The sequence below is a fragment of the Oncorhynchus keta genome, chromosome 4 (assembly GCF_023373465.1).
Source record: "Oncorhynchus keta strain PuntledgeMale-10-30-2019 chromosome 4, Oket_V2, whole genome shotgun sequence".
NCBI lineage: Eukaryota > Metazoa > Chordata > Actinopteri > Salmoniformes > Salmonidae > Oncorhynchus > Oncorhynchus keta.
In genome coordinates this window covers 73,007,305-73,026,681 of record NC_068424.1, presented here as the reverse complement: position 1 = coordinate 73,026,681, position 19,377 = coordinate 73,007,305, and the positions used below count along the sequence as shown (strand labels likewise).

At 44.1% G+C, this 19,377-nt stretch overlaps 1 protein-coding gene across 1 annotated transcript in view; it reads right to left on the bottom strand.

The window, feature by feature from the left end:
- Positions 1–19,377, bottom strand: part of sh3tc2 (SH3 domain and tetratricopeptide repeats 2) — a gene marked incomplete at its 3' end in the record, with an annotated part of 60,927 nt that overhangs the window by 25,355 nt on the left and 16,195 nt on the right. The window contains exons 2-10 of the mRNA XM_052518265.1: positions 19,276–19,374; positions 18,343–18,468; positions 14,400–14,495; positions 14,056–14,163; positions 12,897–13,040; positions 11,410–11,608; positions 10,321–10,394; positions 7,339–7,534; positions 655–791 (exon numbers count right to left, since the gene is read on the bottom strand). Coding sequence (XP_052374225.1) covers positions 655–791; positions 7,339–7,534; positions 10,321–10,394; positions 11,410–11,608; positions 12,897–13,040; positions 14,056–14,163; positions 14,400–14,495; positions 18,343–18,468; positions 19,276–19,374 — 1,179 coding nt within the window. The remainder of the gene's footprint in view (positions 1–654; positions 792–7,338; positions 7,535–10,320; positions 10,395–11,409; positions 11,609–12,896; positions 13,041–14,055; positions 14,164–14,399; positions 14,496–18,342; positions 18,469–19,275; positions 19,375–19,377) is intronic.

Sequence of the window (19,377 nt, the reverse complement as noted above, 5' to 3'; positions counted from 1 at the left end):
CCTACAGTTGTCTGACATTACTCAGTAAAACACAGTGGTTCTTTACCTACAGTAGTCTGATAGTACTCAGTAAAACACAGTGGAACTCTACCTACAGTAGTCTGATAGTACTCAGTAAAACACAGTGGTTCTTTACCTACAGTAGTCTGACAGTACTCAGTAAAACACAGTGGTTCTCTACCGACAGTAGTCTGACATTACTCAGTAAAACACAGTGGTTCTCTCCGACAGTAGTCTGACAGTACTCAGTAAAACATAGTGGTTCTTTACCTACAGCAGTCTGATAGTACCAGTAAAACACAGTGGTTCTCTACCACAGTAGTCTGATCTCTTTAGTACTCAGTAAAACACAGTGGTACCCTAACTACAGTAGTCTGACATTACTCAGTAAAACACAGTGGTTCTCTACCTACAGTAGTCTGACAGTACTCAGTAAAACACAGTGGTTCCCTTCCTACAGTAGTCTGACATTACTCAGTAAAACACAGTGGTTCCCTACCTACAGTAGTCTGATAGTACTCAGTAAAACACAGTGGTTATATACCTACAGTAGTCTGACATTACTCAGTAAAACACAGTGGTTCCCTACCTACAGTAGTCTGACAGAACTCATTAATTCCCTATACCGTATAGACTGAGTGATCCTCCCCCTACCTAGTCTGTAGACAGTACTGATGTCAGAGGAGAAGAGTCTCTCTAGGAGGTCACTGTCTCTGGGCTCAGTTCTGCAGGGGTTAACCTGGGACAGAGACGCACGTTCCTCCTCACTCAGAAACACAAGTTGTCCATCTCTGAGAGGGAGGAAGAGAGAGCGAGAGAGGGCAGAGAGAGGGCAGAGAGAGGGAGGGGGAGAGAGACAGAGAAAGCATTATCACCCACATGACTCTGCTCTCAACCACCCCTCCATGTCTCCATCCCTCTATCGCAGCCCATCTCTTTACACCTCCATTCCTCCATCCCTCCATCCCTCCATCACAGCCCAACTCTTTACACCTCCATTCCTCCATCCCTCCATCACAGCCCAACTCTTTACACCTCCATTCCTCCATCCCTCCATCGCAGCCCATCTCTTTACACCTCCATTCCTCCATCCCTCCATCACAGCCCATCTCTTTACACCTCCATTCCTCCATCCCTCCATCACAGCCCAACTCTTTACACCTCCATTCCTCCATCCCTCCATCACAGCCCATCTCTTTACACCTCCATCCCTCCATCCCTCCATCGCAGCCCATCTCTTTACACCTCCATTCCTCCATCCCTCCATCACAGCCCATCTCTTTACACCTCCACTCCTCCATCCCTCCATCGCAGCCCAACTCTTTACACCTCCATTCCTCCATCCCTCCATCACAGCCCATCTCTTTACACCTCCATCCCTCCATCCCTCCATCGCAGCCCAACTCTTTACACCTCCATCCCTCCATCCCTCCATCCCTCCATCCCTCCATCCCTCCATCCCCCATCCCTCCATCGCAGCCCATCTCTTTACACCTCCATCCCTCCATCCCTCCATCACAGCCCATCTCTTTACACCTCCATCCCTCCATCCCTCCATCCCAGCCCATCTCTTTACACCTCCATCCCTCCATCCCTCCATCACAGCCCATCTCTTTACACCTCCATCCCTCCATCCCTCCATCACAGCCCATCTCTTTACACCTCCATCCCTCCATCACAGCCCATCTCTTTACACCTCCATCCCTCCATCCCCCCATCCCTCCATCCCTCCATCGCAGCCCATCTCTTTACACCTCCATCCCTCCATCCCTCCATCGCAGCCCATCTCTTTACACCTCCATCCCTCCATCCCCCATCCCTCCATCCTGGTTTGGTATTGTAATGATATTAAATGTTATGTATAGCCCTCTACATCGCAGCCCATCTCTTTACACCTCCATCCCTCCATCACAGCCCATCTCTTTACACCTCCATCCCTCCATCCCTCCATCACAGCCCATCTCTTTACACCTCCATCCCTCCATCCCTCCATCGCAGCCCATCTCTTTACACCTCCATCACAGCCCATCTCTTTACACCTCCATCCCTCCATCCCTCCATCACAGCCCATCTCTTTACACCTCCATTCCTCCATCCCTCCATCACAGCCCATCTCTTTACACCTCCATCCCTCCATCCCTCCATCGCAGCCCATCTCTTTACACCTCCATCCCTCCATGGCAGCCCATCTCTTTACACCTCCATCCCTCCATCCCCCACAGCCCATCTCTTTACACCTCCATCCCTCCATCCCTCCATCGCAGCCCATCTCTTTACACCTCCATCCCTCCATCACAGCCCATCTCTTTACACCTCCATCCCTCCATCCCTCCATCACAGCCCATCTCTTTACACCTCCATCCCTCCATCCCCCCATCCCTCCATCCCTCCATCGCAGCCCATCTCTTTACACCTCCATCCCTCCATCCCTCCATCGCAGCCCATCTCTTTACACCTCCATCCCTCCATCACAGCCCATCTCTTTACACCTCCATCCCTCCATCCCTCCATCGCAGCCCATCTCTTTACACCTCCATCCCTCCATCCCCCATCCCTCCATCCCTCCATCGCAGCCCATCTCTTTACACCTCCATCCATCTCCATCTTTACACCCCATCCCTCCATCCCTCCATCGCAGCCCATCTCTTTACACCTCCATCCCTCCATCCCCCCATCCCTCCATCCCTCCATCGCAGCCCATCTCTTTACACCTCCATCCCTCCATCCCTCTATCCCTCCATCCCTCCACCTGAAGCCTCTACTATTGACAACAGATAAACAGATAGACCATGTAAATGTGAACAGAAAACATGACACATTGTCTGCGGTCATAACTGTTCCTAGGAGATTGAGAAGAGTTGATGGGTGAATAAAAACATGTTTTGAAAGAAAACACAAATTGAGGTAATTAGATTGTGCACAAAGAACTTGTGAGCACATTATTGTGGAACAAACTCCTATTTGAACAAAGTCAGTATAAATGAACAATACTTATAGCCCTCACAGTGGTTTGGTATTGTAATGATGTTATGTATAGCCCTCAGAGTGGTTTGGTATTGTAATGATGTTATGTATAGCCCTCATAGTGGTTTGGTATTGTAATGATATTATGTATAGCCCTCAGAGTGGTTTGGTATTGTAATGATATTATGTATAGCCCTCACACTGGTTTGGTATTGTAATGATGTTATAATGTTATGTATAGCCCTCACAGTGGTTTGGTATTGTAATGATATTATGTATAGCCCTCACAGTGGTTTGGTATTGTAATGATGTTATGTATAGCCCTCAGAGTGGTTTGGTATTGTAATGATATTATGTATAGCCCTCACAGTGGTTTGGTATTGTAATGATATTATGTATAGCCCTCATAGTGGTTTGGTATTGTAATGATGTTATGTATAGCCCTCATAGTGGTTTGGTATTGTAATGATGTTATGTATAGCCCTCACAGTGGTTTGGTATTGTAATGATATTATGTATAGCCCTCAGAGTGGTTTGGTATTGTAATGATGTTATGTATAGCCCTCACAGTGGTTTGGTATTGTAATGATATTATGTATAGCCCTCACAGTGGTTTGGTATTGTAATGATGTTATGTATAGCCCTCACAGTGGTTTGGTATTGTAATGATATTATGTATAGCCCTCAGAGTGGTTTGGTATTGTAATGATATTATGTATAGCCCTCAGAGTGGTTTGGTATTGTAATGATGTTATGTATAGCCCTCAGAGTGGTTTGGTATTGTAATGATGTTATGTATAGCCCTCAGAGTGGTTTGGTATTGTAATGATGTTATGTATAGCCCTCAGAGTGGTTTGGTATTGTAATGATGTTATGTATAGCCCTCAGGGTGGTTTGGTATTGTAATGATGTTATAATGTTATGTATAGCCCTCACAGTGGTTTGGTATTGTAATGATGTTATGTATAGCCCTCAGAGTGGTTTGGTATTGTAATGATGTTATGTATAGCCCTCAGAGTGGTTTGGTATTGTAATGATGTTATGTATAGCCCTCAGAGTGGTTTGGTATTGTAATGATATTATGTATAGCCCTCACAGTGGTTTGGTATTGTAATGATATTATGTATAGCCCTCATAGTGGTTTGGTATTGTAATGATATTATAATGTTATGTATAGCCCTCAGGGTGGTTTGGTATTGTAATGATGTTATGTATAGCCCTCAGGGTGGTTTGGTATTGTAATGATGTTATGTATAGCCCTCAGGGTGGTTTGGTATTGTAATGATGTTATGTATAGCCCTCACAGTGGTTTGGTATTGTAATGATATTATGTATAGCCCTCACAGTGGTTTGGTATTGTAATGATGTTATGTATAGCCCTCAGAGTGGTTTGGTATTGTAATGATATTATGTATAGCCCTGCCATCAAACCTCTGTCCAGAATGCTGCAGCCTGCCTGGTTTTCAATCCCAAGTTATGTATCAGCCCTCACACTCCACTGGCTTTTGCAGCCCATCTCTTTACACCTCCATCACAGCCCATCTCTTTACACCTCCATCCCTCCATCCCTCCATCACAGCCCATCTCTTTACACCTCCATTCCTCCATCCCTTCACAGCCCATCTCTTTACACCTCCATCACTCCATCCCTCCATCGCAGCCCATCTCTTTACACCTCCATCCCTCCATCCCCCATCCCTCCATCCCTTCGCAGCCCATCTCTTTACACCTCCATCCCTCCATCCCTCCATATGCAGCCCATCTCTTTACACCTCCATCCCTCCATCACAGCCCATCTCTTTACACCATAGCCCCCAGAGTGGTTTGGTATTGTAATGATATTATAATGTTATGTATAGCCCTCCCCCATCCCTCCATCGCAGTATAGCCCCATCTCTTTACACCTCCATCCCTCCATCCCTCTATCCCTCCATCCCTCCACCTGAAGCCTCTACTATTGACAACAGATAAACAGATAGACCATGTAAATGTGAACAGAAAACATGACACATTGTCTGCGGTCATAACTGTTCCTAGGAGATTGAGAAGAGTTGATGGGTGAATAAAAACATGTTTTGAAAGAAAACACAAATTGAGGTAATTAGATTGTGCACAAAGAACTTGTGAGCACATTATTGTGGAACAAACTCCTATTTGAACAAAGTCAGTATAAGTGAATAATAGAGTGGTTTGGTATTGTAATTATAGCCCTCACAGTGGTTTGGTATTGTAATGATGTTATGTATAGCCCTCAGAGTGGTTTGGTATTGTAATGATGTTATGTATAGCCCTCATAGTGGTTTGGTATTGTAATGATATTATGTATAGCCCTCAGAGTGGTTTGGTATTGTAATGATATTATGTATAGCCCTCAGAGTGGTTTGGTATTGTAATGATATTATGTATAGCCCTCACAGTGGTTTGGTATTGTAATGATATTATGTATAGCCCTCACAGTGGTTTGGTATTGTAATGATATTATGTATAGCCCTCAGAGTGGTTTGGTATTGTAATGATATTATGTATAGCCCTCAGAGTGGTTTGGTATTGTAATGATATTATGTATAGCCCTCACAGTGGTTTGGTATTGTAATGATATTATGTATAGCCCTCACACTGGTTTGGTATTGTAATGATATTATGTATAGCCCTCATAGTGGTTTGGTATTGTAATGATATTATGTATAGCCCTCAGAGTGGTTTGGTATTGTAATGATATTATGTATAGCCCTCAGAGTGGTTTGGTATTGTAATGATATTATGTATAGCCCTCACAGTGGTTTGGTATTGTAATGATGTTATGTATAGCCCTCAGAGTGGTTTGGTATTGTAATGATATTATGTATAGCCCTCACACTGGTTTGGTATTGTAATGATATTATGTATAGCCCTCAGAGTGGTTTGGTATTGTAATGATATTATGTATAGCCCTCAGAGTGGTTTGGTATTGTAATGATATTATGTATAGCCCTCAGAGTGGTTTGGTATTGTAATGATATTATGTATAGCCCTCAGAGTGGTTTGGTATTGTAATGATGTTATGTATAGCCCTCAGAGTGGTTTGGTATTGTAATGATGTTATGTATAGCCCTCACAGTGGTTTGGTATTGTAATGATGTTATAATGTTATGTATAGCCCTCAGAGTGGTTTGGTATTGTAATGATGTTATGTATAGCCCTCAGGGTGGTTTGGTATTGTAATGATGTTATAATGTTATGTATAGCCCTCACAGTGGTTTGGTATTGTAATGATGTTATGTATAGCCCTCAGAGTGGTTTGGTATTGTAATGATGTTATGTATAGCCCTCAGAGTGGTTTGGTATTGTAATGATGTTATGTATAGCCCTCAGAGTGGTTTGGTATTGTAATGATATTATGTATAGCCCTCACAGTGGTTTGGTATTGTAATGATATTATGTATAGCCCTCATAGTGGTTTGGTATTGTAATGATATTATAATGTTATGTATAGCCCTCAGGGTGGTTTGGTATTGTAATGATGTTATGTATAGCCCTCAGGGTGGTTTGGTATTGTAATGATGTTATGTATAGCCCTCAGGGTGGTTTGGTATTGTAATGATGTTATGTATAGCCCTCACAGTGGTTTGGTATTGTAATGATATTATGTATAGCCCTCATAGTGGTTTGGTATTGTAATGATGTTATGTATAGCCCTCACAGTGGTTTGGTATTGTAATGATGTTATGTATAGCCCTCAGAGTGGTTTGGTATTGTAATGATGTTATGTATAGCCCTCAGAGTGGTTTGGTATTGTAATGATATTATGTATAGCCCTCATAGTGGTTTGGTATTGTAATGATGTTATGTATAGCCCTCAGAGTGGTTTGGTATTGTAATGATATTATGTATAGCCCTCACAGTGGTTTGGTATTGTAATGATATTATGTATAGCCCTCACAGTGGTTTGGTATTGTAATGATGTTATGTATAGCCCTCAGAGTGGTTTGGTATTGTAATGATATTATGTATAGCTCTTACAGTGCCATCAAACCTCTGAAACGTATCCAGAACGCTGCAGCCTGCCTGGTTTTCAACCTTCCCAAGTTATCCCAAGTCACCCCGCTCCTCCTCACACTCCACTGGCTTCCAGTCGAAGCTCGTATCCACTACATGACTGTGGTGTTTACCTACAGAAAAGCAAGAGGAACTGCCCCTCCCAACCTTCAGGCTATGCTCAAACCATACACCCCAACCCGAGCTCTCCGTTCTGCCGCCTCTGGTCACTTGGAGAGCAGAGTCCTTGTCCATCTTCTGAAAGCACCTGAAACTCTATCTCTTCAAAGAGCACCCCCCTTTGGATAAGATAGTCTGCTAAATGGCTCAAATGTAAAAATGGAAATGTACTGGTCTTACAGTGGTTTGGCGTTGAGTGGCTTCACGTGAGCCTTGTGTACGAAGCCGGTGTTTCCTGTAGAGCAGCGTGTTCCTATGAACAGGTCCAGACCTCGGAGTAGCATCCCCTGTATCTCAATCAGGTCACCTCGACTCAGCTGGAGCTCATCACATCCTACTGGGTTATGGTCCACTACAGCCTCACAGGAACCAGTTACTGCAGGGAGAAGGGAGAGGAGAAGGGGTTGGAGGAAATGCCTAGTATTTATATTGAGCACTGGCCATGGCATGAGTGTAGTGTGGCGTAGGTTGAAGGTTCCTGCTCTCAACTGTAGGATGGTCAAACTGTCCTCTCTCTGAAGGCTTAGTGTTAGGGTTAAGACCTCATCTATAGGGTAGTCAAACTGTCCTCTCTCTGAAGGCTTAGGGTTAAGACTTCACCTGTAGGGTAGTCAAACTGTCCTCTCTCTGAAGGATTAGGGTTAAGACCTCATCTATAGGGTAGTCAAACTGTCCTCTCTCTGAAGGATTAGTGTTAAGACCTCACCTGTAGGGTAGTCAAACTGTCCTCTCTCTGAAGGCTTAGTGTTAGGGTTAAGACCTCATCTATAGAGTAGTCAGACTGTCCTCTCTCTGAAGGCTTAGTGTTAGGGTTAAGACCTCATCTATAGAGTAGTCAAACTGTCCTCTCTCTGAAGGCTTAGTGTTAGGGTTAAGACCTCACCTATAGGGTAGTCAAACTGTCCTCTCTCTGAAGGCTTAGTGTTAGGGTTAAGACCTCATCTATAGGGTAGTCAAACTGTCCTCTCTCTGAAGGCTTAGTGTTAAGACCTCACCTGTAGGGTAGTCAAACTGTCCTCTCTCTGAAGGCTTAGTGTTAGGGTTAAGACCTCATCTATAGGGTAGTCAAACTGTCCTCTCTCTGAAGGCTTAGTGTTAGGGTTAAGACCTCATCTATAGGGTAGTCAAACTGTCCTCTCTCTGAAGGCTTAGTGTTAGGGTTAAGACCTCATCTATAGGGTAGTCAAACTGTCCTCTCTCTGAAGGCTTAGTGTTAGGGTTAAGACCTCATCTATAGGGTAGTCAAACTGTCCTCTCTCTGAAGGCTTAGTGTTAGGGTTAAGACCTCATCTATAGGGTAGTCAAACTGTTCTCTCTCTGAAGGCTTAGTGTTAGGGTTAAGACCTCATCTATAGGGTAGTCAAACTGTCCTCTCTCTGAAGGCTTAGTGTTAGGGTTAAGACCTCATCTATAGGGTAGTCAAACTGTCCTCTCTCTGAAGGCTTAGTGTTAGGGTTAAGACCTCATCTATAGGGTAGTCAAACTGTCCTCTCTCTGAAGGCTTAGTGTTAGGGTTAAGACCTCATCTATAGGGTAGTCAAACTGTCCTCTCTCTGAAGGCTTAGTGTTAGGGTTAAGACCTCATCTATAGGGTAGTCAAACTGTCCTCTCTCTGAAGGCTTAGGGTTAAGACCTCATCTATAGGGTAGTCAAACTGTCCTCTCTCTGAAGGCTTAGTGTTAAGACCTCACCTGTAGGGTAGTCAAACTGTCCTCTCTCTGAAGGCTTAGTGTTAGGGTTAAGACCTCATCTATAGAGTAGTCAAACTGTCCTCTCTCTGAAGGCTTAGTGTTAAGACCTCATCTATAGAGTAGTCAAACTGTCCTCTCTCTGAAGGCTTAGTGTTAAGACCTCATCTATAGAGTAGTCAAACTGTCCTCTCTCTGAAGGCTTAGTGTTAAGACCTCATCTATAGAGTAGTCAAACTGTCCTCTCTCTGAAGGCTTAGTGTTAGGGTTAAGACCTCATCTATAGAGTAGTCAAACTGTCCTCTCTCTGAAGGCTTAGTGTTAGGGTTAAGACCTCATCTATAGGGTAGTCAAACTGTCCTCTCTCTGAAGGCTTAGTGTTAAGACCTCATCTATAGAGTAGTCAAACTGTCCTCTCTCTGAAGGCTTAGTGTTAGGGTTAAGACCTCATCTATAGAGTAGTCAAACTGTCCTCTCTCTGAAGGCTTAGTGTTAGGGTTAAGACCTCATCTATAGGGTAGTCAAACTGTCCTCTCTCTGAAGGCTTAGTGTTAAGACCTCATCTATAGGGTAGTCAAACTGTCCTCTCTCTGAAGGCTTAGTGTTAGGGTTAAGACCTCACCTGTAGGGTAGTCAAACTGTCCTCTCTCTGAAGGCTTAGTGTTAGGGTTAAGACCTCATCTATAGGGTAGTCAAACTGTCCTCTCTCTGAAGGCTTAGTGTTAGGTTAAGACCTCATCTATAGGGTAGTCAAACTGTCCTCTCTCTGAAGGCTTAGTGTTAGGGTTAAGACCTCATCTATAGGGTAGTCAAACTGTCCTCTCTCTGAAGGCTTAGTGTTAGGGTTAAGACCTCATCTATAGTGTAGTCAAACTGTCCCTCTCTGAAGGCTTAGTGTTAGGGTTAAGACCTCACCTGTAGGGTAGTCAAACTGTCCTCTCTCTGAAGGCTTAGTGTTAGGGTTAAGACCTCATCTATAGGGTAGTCAAACTGTCCTCTCTCTGAAGGCTTAGTGTTAGGGTTAAGACCTCATCTATAGGGTAGTCAAACTGTCCTCTCTCTGAAGGCTTAGTGTTAGGGTTAAGACCTCATCTATAGGGTAGTCAAACTAACTCTGAAGGCTTAGTGTTAGGGTTAAGACCTCATCTATAGGGTAGTCAAACTGTCCTCTCTCTGAAGGCTTAGTGTTAGGTTAAGACCTCACCTGTAGGGTAGTCAAACTCTCTGAAGGCTTAGTGTTAGGGTTAAGACCTCACCTGTAGGGTAGTCAAACTGTCCTCTCTCTGAAGGCTTAGTGTTAGGGTTAAGACCTCATCTATAGGGTAGTCAAACTGTCCTCTCTCTGAAGGCTTAGGGTTAGGACCTCACCTATAGGGTAGGCACACGGTCCTCTCTCTGAAGGCTTAGGCTTATGACCTCACCTGTAGGGTAGTCAAACTGTCCTCTATCTGAAGGCTTAGATTTAGGGCCTAACCTATAGGGTGGTCAAACTGTCCTCTCTCTGAAGGGGAGCTTCCGGCACAGCCAGGGTACTTCCTCAGGAACCACCTACACAAACAGGAAACACATTAGCTTGGCACAAAATGCGGCCATATTTCCCTACAAAATAAGAGGTGAGAGGAAATGCAGGGATAGAGGTTGATATTCTATAGTGTGATTGAGTAGGTCACTGTAACGGTTTTCTTGCGCTGAAGGAGAGGCGGACCAAAACGCAGCATGGTTATTATTCATGGTTCTTTAATAAAGAAACTATACATGAATAGACTAACAAAACAAGAAATGTTAAAAACCAAAACAGCCCTATCTGGTGCAAACACAGAGACAGGAACAATCACCCACAAAACCCAACACCAAACAGGCTACCTAAATATGGTTCCCAATCAGAGACAATGACTAACACCTGCCTCTGATTGAGAACCATATCAGGCCAGACATAGAAATAGACAAACAAGACATCCAACATAGAATGCCCACTCAGATCACACCCTGACCAAACAAAACATAGAAACATACAAAGCAAACTATGGGCAGGGTGTGACAGTCACTGTGTCATGTTATAAGGTGTACATACAGCATATGATGGTAGAAGGGGTATGGGTTAGGGGGTAGAGACTAGATAACTCACTGGTATAATGGGTATGGATTAGGGTAGAGACTAGGTTACTCAATGGTAGAAGGGGTATGGGTTAGGGGGTAGAGACTAGGTAACTCACTGGTAGAAGGGGTATGGGTTAGGGGGTAGAGACTAGATAACTCACTGGTAGAAGGGGTATGGGTTAGAGGGTAGAGACTAGGTTACTCAATGGTAGAAGGGGTATGGGTTAGGGGGTAGAGACTAGATACCTCACTGGTAGAAGGGGTATGGGTTAGGGTAGAGACTAGGTAACTCACTGGTAGAAGGGGTATGGGTTAGGGTAGAGACTAGGTAACTCACTGGTAGAAGGGGTATGGGTTAGGGTAGAGACTAGGTAACTCACTGGTAGAAGGGGTATGGGTTAGGGTAGAGACTAGATACCTCACTGGTAGAAGGGGTATGGGTTAGGGTAGAGACTAGGTAACTCACTGGTAGAAGGGGTATGGCAGCGGTTGCATGTTGTTGACAGGCACGAGTCCGTGTTTTCCGGTGGAGAGAAGGGTGCCCTCCCAGTGACTGTCCTGCCCTGTGTCTCTAACCATCAGCAAGTCATTACGTCTGAAACACAGCTCCTCCTCCTCATCACTGTACTCGCCACTGCTCACCAGCGCCTTGGCAAAGAACGACCCTGGGGGAGAGAGAGATAACTACAGTTGAATGACACGCAGAGGACAACAGACACACACAAACACACACTCACACCGGGGGATGCAGAGGACAACAGACACACACAAACACACACTCACACCGGGGGATGCAGAGGACAACAGACACACACAAACACACACTCACACCGGGGGATGCAGAGGACAACAGACACACACAAACACACACTCACACCGGGGGATGCAGAGGACAACAGACACACACAAACACACTCACACCGGGGATGCAGAGGACAACAGACACACACAAACACACACTCACACCGGGGGATGCAGAGAACAACAGACACACACAAACACACACTCACACCGGGGGATGCAGAGGACAACAGACACACACAAACACACACTCACACCGGGGGATGCAGAGGACAACAGACACACAGAAACACACACTCACACCGGGGGATGCAGAGGACAACAGACACACAGAAACACACACTCACACCGGGGGATGCAAATTTCTGTAAAGAATGAACATTTGACTGAACTGAATATCTGTCCTCCTTCACATAATCCATTAAAAATCCATTCTCAACACAGGCACTTCTTCATTTCACTGGCTATTGATTCCTCTCAGGCGTTAGGGAGAAGAGTACTTCCTTGTAAAACATGATGCCTACTCAGACAGTGGACAGTGTAAATGCATGGTAGTACAATAGCTCTCTAAAATTACATTACGTTAAACATTCAGCTTTCTTTTGCTGTTTTACTTGATCTCTGGACATTTCAGAACATGGAGTCAGTTTAGGTTTAGTTGCATTTCATTTCTAGGTATCTAGAACAACATGTTTTGAAATGGAACAACTGTTTTGCTTCTGTTCTGCTCTGAGGAGAGTGTGATATAAACTGCTGTTGATGATGAGAGTCAAGAAAGTAGAGAATACAAGCTGTCCATAAGGAGTTCGTAGAGGTCTTCATAACTTGTCCATTCGTCATTTGTAAACTGTTCATAAGATGTCTATAAAGAGTTCATATGATGTTAAAATGGTCTTCATAACCTGTCACAAGGAGTTCATAACGTAACCATCCCTACCCTTCTGCAGCAGCAGTCCCAGGTAGTGTGGCCAGGTGCTGTTCTTAATAAGGTCATAAGGTGTTCATAAGGTGTTCATAAAGAGTTCATAAGATGTTCATAAGGTGTTCATAAAGAGTTCATAAGATGTTCACAAGGTGTTCATAAAGAGTTCATAAGATGTTCATAAGCTGTTCATAAAGAGTTCATAAGGTGTTCATAAGGTGTTTGTTCACCCTCCTGCAGCAGCAGTCCCAGGTAGAGTGTTGCCAGGTGTTCCTCGTCTACAGTCACAGTGATCTCCAGGTCCCTCAGCAGCTCAGTGTCCAGCCAGAATGACTGGTCACACAGGAAATTCTCCAGGCACCGCGCCACATAGCCTGGACATACAGAGACATCTGTTCATAACATGTCACAAGGTGTTCATAACATGTCACATGGTGTCCGTCAGGTTCACCACGCCACATAGCCTGGACATACAGAGACATCTGTTCATAACATGTCACAAGGTGTTCATAACATGGCACATAGTGTCCGTCAGGTTCACCGCGCCACATAGCCTGGACATACAGAGACATCTGTTCATAACATGTCATAAGGTGTTCATAACATGGCACATAGTGTCCGTCAGGTTCACCGCGCCACATAGCCTGGACACACAACAAAGTAAGAGGAAGTTGTCCCTACATCCTGATGTAAGGTCTGGTTCTTCCAGGCTGATGGTTTAGGTTAGGATTGGGTGAGGGGAATCTGATCCTGGTTCTTCCAGGCTGATGGTTTAGGTTAGGATTGGGTGAGGGGATGCTGATCCTGGTTCTTCCAGGCTGATGGTTTAGGTTAGGATTGGGTGAGGGGATGCTGATCCTGGTTCTTCCAGGCTGATGGTTTAGGTTAGGATTGGGTGAGGGGATGCTGATCCTGGTTCTTCCAGGCTGATGGTTTAGGTTAGGATTGGGTGAGGGGAATCTGATCCTGGTTCTTCCAGGCTGATGGTTTAGGTTAGGATTGGGTGAGGGGAATCTGATCCTGGTTCTTCCAGGCTGATGGTTTAGGTTAGGATTGGGTGAGGGGAATCTGATCCTGGTTCTTCCAGGCTGATGGTTTAGGTTAGGATTGGGTGAGGGGAATCTGATCCTGGTTCTTCCAGGCTGATGGTTTAGGTTAGGATTGGGTGAGGGGAATCTGATCCTGGTTCTTCCAGGCTGGTGGTTTAGGTTAGGATTGGGTGAGGGGATGCTGATCCTGGTTCTTCCAGGCTGGTGGTTTAGGTTAGGATTGGGTGAGGGGATGCTGATCCTGGTTCTGCGCCTATTTGCAACTGGACGTAATAATCAGCCATCAGACTGTTAATGAGAGTTTCATCCAGGTCAGGTAGACGAGGATAGTACTGCACACCTAGAGCCAGGTAGGTAGAGAACTTCCACATCTCCTCCACAGTCTTGAAGGTGATGACAAAGCTGTCCTTCTCAGCGTGGACAGACAGCAGACGGGCAGACAGGTCCTGTAGGGTGGCAGAAGAACCGAAGACATTGTTGAAGAAACAGCGAGGATGCAGAAAAGGTCACCTTTTTTCTCTACCGACCACTAGCATCAACATCAGGGAGAAGCTACTTTTCTCAGGACAACGGTTGCAACCCCACCACTGGTCTAGGCAATGTCATCTGTTTTGGCATGCCTTGACCTCTAACCTCTAATCCTGGTTCCCCTGATCCTATGACTTCCAGGCTGATGGTTAAGGTTGAAGAGCTGGATGACATCCTGACTGTTGCTTTGCAACGACCCTGAGTCTGTTAATGGAGTTTCCTCCAGTTCAGAGTCAGGATTACACTGCACACCTAGAGCCAGGTAGGTAGAACACCAGCACCATCTCCTCCACAGTCAAAAAGTGATGCACAAAGCACACGTGGACAGACTGTCAGACGGGCAGATCACCGGTGGGAGTTATTGACTGATACTGTGACATGCAGACATCAACATGCAGAGGTAAAACTTTAAGGAGTAACTTTTCTGAGTGTGTTACAGAGTCATGTTCAGTGAGTGTATTATTGAAGCCATGCTCAGGAGTGTATTATAGAGTCATGCCACTGGTGTATTATAGAGTCATCTCAGTGAGTGTATTGAGTCATGCTCAGTGAGTGTATTATAGTCATGTTCAGTGAGTGTATTATTGAGCCATGCTCAGTGAGTGTATTATAGAGCCATGCTCAGTGAGTGTATTGTAGTCATGCTCAGTGAGTGTATTATAGAGTCATGCTCAGGGAGTGTATTATAGAGCCATGCACCAGTGAGTGTACACAAAGAGCCATGCACAGTGACACGTATTACACTGTCATGCTCAGATGAGTGTGGGATAGTCATGCTCAGTACGTGACATGAGACATCAACATGAGTGTAAAATTTAGAGCCATGCTCAGTGAGTGTATTATAGTCATGCTCAGTGAGTGTATTATTGAGCCATGCTCAGTGAGTGTATTATAGAGCCATGCTCAGTGAGTGTATTATAGAGTCATGCTCAGTGAGTGTATTATAGTCATGCTCAGTGAGTGTATTATAGAGCCATGCTCAGTGAGTGTATTATAGAGTCATGCTCAGTGAGTGTATTATAGTCATGCTCAGTGAGTGTATTATAGTCATGCTCAGTGAGTGTATTATAGAGCCATGCTCAGTGAGTGTATTATAGTCATGCTCAGTGAGTGTATTATAGTCATGCTCAGTGAGTGTATTATGAGTCATGCTCAGTGAGTGTATTATAGAGCCATGCTCAGTGAGTGTATTATAGAGACATGCTCAGTGAGTGTATTATAGAGTCATGCTCAGTGAGTGTATTATAGAGTCATGCTCAGTGAGTGTATTATAGTCATGCTCAGTGAGTGTATTATAGAGCCATGCTCAGTGAGTGTATGTAGAGCCATGCTCAGTGAGTGTATTATAGAGTCATGCTCAGTGAGTGTATTATAGTCATGCTCAGTGAGTGTATTATGAGTCATGCTCAGTGAGTGTATTATAGAGCCATGCTCAGTGAGTGTATTATAGAGTCATGCTCAGTGAGTGTATTATAGTCATGCTCAGTGAGTGTATTATAGAGTCATGCTCAGTGAGTGTATTATAGTCATGCTCAGTGAGTGTATTATAGTCATGCTCAGTGAGTGTATTATAGTCATGCTCAGTGAGTGTATTATAGTCATGCTCAGTGAGTGTATTATAGAGCCATGCTCAGTGAGTGTATTATAGTCATGCTCAGTGAGTGTATTATAGTCATGCTCAGTGAGTGTATTATAGTCATGCTCAGTGAGTGTATTATAGAGCCATGCTCAGTGAGTGTATTATAGAGACATGCTCAGTGAGTGTATTGTAGTCATGCTCAGTGAGTGTATTAGAGTCATGCTCAGTGAGTGTATTATAGTCATGCTCAGTGAGGGTATTAGAGTCATGCTCAGTGAGTGTATTATAGAGCCATGCTCAGTGAGTGTATTAGAGTCATGCTCAGTGAGTGTATTATAGAGTCATGCTCAGTGAGTGTATTATAGAGTCATGCTCAGTGAGTGTATTGTAGTCATGCTCAGTGAGTGTATTATAGAGTCATGCTCAGTGAGTGTATTATAGTCATGCTCAGTGAGTGTATTATAGAGCCATGCTCAGTGAGTGTATTATTGAGCCATGCTCAGTGAGTGTATTATAGAGCCATGCTCAGTGAGTGTATTGTAGTCATGCTCAGTGAGTGTATTGTAGAGTCATGCTCAGGGAGTGTATTATAGAGTCATGCTCAGTGAGTGTATTATAGAGCCATGCTCAGTGAGTGTATTATAGAGTCATGCTCAGTGAGTGTATTATAGCCATGCTCAGTGAGTGTATTATAGAGTCATGCTCAGTGAGTGTATTATAGAGTCATGCTCAGTGAGTGTATTATAGAGTCATGCTCAGTGAGTGTATTGTAGTCATGCTCAGTGAGTGTATTGTAGAGTCATGCTCAGTGAGTGTATTATAGTCATGCTCAGTGAGTGTATTATAGAGCCATGCTCAGTGAGTGTATTATAGAGTCATGCTTAGTGAGTGTATTATAGAGTCATGCTCAGTGAGTGTATTGTAGTCATGCTCAGTGAGTGTATTGTAGAGTCATGCTCAGGGAGTGTATTATAGTCATGCTCAGTGAGTGTATTGTAGAGTCATGCTCAGTGAGTGTATTATAGAGTCATGCTCAGTGAGTGTATTATAGAGCCATGCTCAGTGAGTGTATTGTAGTCATGCTCAGTGAGTGTATTGTAGAGTCATGCTCAGTGAGTGTATTATAGAGTCATGCTCAGTGAGTGTATTATAGAGTCATGCTCAGTGAGTGTATTATAGAGTCATGCTCAGTGAGTGTATTATAGAGTCATGCTCAGTGAGTGTATTATAGAGCCATGCTCAGTGAGTGTATTATAGAGTCATGCTCAGTGAGTGTATTATAGTCATGCTCAGTGAGTGTATTATAGAGCCATGCTCAGTGAGTGTATTATAGAGTCATGCTCCGTGAGTGTATTGTAGTCATGCTCAGTGAGTGTATTGTAGAGTCATGCTCAGGGAGTGTATTATAGAGCCATGCTCAGTGAGTTTATTATAGTCATGCTCAGTGAGTGTATTATAGTCATGCTCAGTGAGTGTATTATAGTCATGCTCAGTGAGTGTATTATAGTCATGCTCAGTGAGTGTATTATAGTCATGCTCAGTGAGTTTATTATAGTCATGCTCAGTGAGTTTATTATAGTCATGCTCAGTGAGTGTATTATAGTCATGCTCAGTGAGTGTATTATAGTCATGCTCAGTGAGTGTATTATAGTCATGCTCAGTGAGTGTATTATAGTCATGCTCAGTGAGTTTATTATAGTCATGCTCAGTGAGTTTATTATAGTCATGCTCAGTGAGTGTATTATAGTCATGCTCAGTGAGTGTATTATAGTCATGCTCAGTGAGTGTATTATAGTCATGCTCAGTGAGTGTATTATAATCATGCTCAGTGAGTGTATTATAGTCATGCTCAGTGAGTGTATTATAGTCATGCTCAGTGAGTGTATTATAGTCATGCTCAGTAAGTGTATTATAGTCATGCTCAGTGAGTGTATTATAGTCATGCTCAGTGAGTGTATTATAGTCATGCTCAGTGAGGTCATATTACACAGCAGCTGCTGAGTGTCTCAGTGTTGGACTAGGAATAACAGATATATTAAAGCCTGGAGTGACTGGAGTTTTAAAGGGACCCTTTAATTAACATTAGGTCCATTTGGGGGAGAGCTACACTGGAACCTGCTGGAGGAAAAACACAGAGAACCATAGAGTAGCTGAGTAGCTGTGCCTACTGTAACGTTAACAATAAAGTCTGTTTTCTTACAGGATGTTGACATACTGTACATACAGACAACATGAATGATACAGTGATTATATAGACGACTGTATAGAATACAGACAGGTTACAATAGAGATGTAATGACAGCTGCAACACAAACAGATCCACAATAAGCATCACACCACACAACCATGACCAGCAGCTGTTAACACCGCTATGTTAGCAGTTAGCAAATCCAAGGCAGGAATAGAGAGAGAAACACCCTGGCTGTCCCAAATAGCACCGTTTGGGTCAAAGTGCACCTATAGGTATTAGGGTACCATTTGGAACACATCCGTACAGAGCATCTGAGAGCAGAACAGTACCTGAGGAGAACCTCTCTCCCACGGCCAGTGACACGGTGCTTCCTCTGGTGAACTCCTCCTTCCTCTTCCAGTAACTGTCTGGCTCCGCCTCCCCGCCCCCAGACACCACCCCCGGCCCTTCCACCCCTGGAGAAGACAGGAAACAGAGATCAGGTCAGGTCAGGTCAGAGGAACCCTCAGGAAGGAACGGGTGAGACAGCTGTTTCGGGGGGTTGATTTTAAAATAGACTTTTGTGTCAGCTACATGTGCTCTGTAAGCAAGTGCAAGATCATCGAGCAACCTTGTTTTGTGACAACTGTCAAGAGGGAATGGAGAGCACAATGCTTCATCGTATATCCTTCTGGAACGCAAACCTGACTGGTAACCAGACAAAGTGACCCAATTGGAGGTTTGTCTCTGTTACTGTATGAGGAAACATTCACACTAAAAGTTACTTAACTGCTGGTGTACAGTGTATTATGTGGTCCAGCTGATGAGGATTTCAACAGTGATTAGTCTGTTTCCTCCAGAACATGAACAGAACATAAAGAGCCTATCAAAGCCCACCCATCTATTAACGTCCTGCCTCTCCCAGATGGTCTATTATAACATAACGACCTGCTTTAGCTGTCCTGACAGGGCTTTGTGATGTGCATGCAAACACACACACACAGAAACACATCAAAACAATGAAAAAGGCTTCATGATCGGCTGGGCTGGCTTCCCCATGTTGTTGTCACATTGTACAGAGAGGATGTCCCCAACTCTTCCTCAACCTGGGACTGTTGAGGCTATTGTGTAATACAATGTTTCATTGTTTGCGACAGTACACATCCAGAAGAATTCAAACTCCACATTTGTCTGGGCAATATAACTCATGCAGGACTTAATTGGGATAAAATCAGCTGGATGTTTTGTGTCATCGAACGCTTTAAGGCTTTTACTGTAGTTACCTGGATTCATAACATCATTTCCTGGGAAGTGCTCATTGGTTCCCGCTAGCGTGTACGGTGGTTCTCTCCAAAGTGCATCCAGCTCAGCAGGAGAGATGTCTG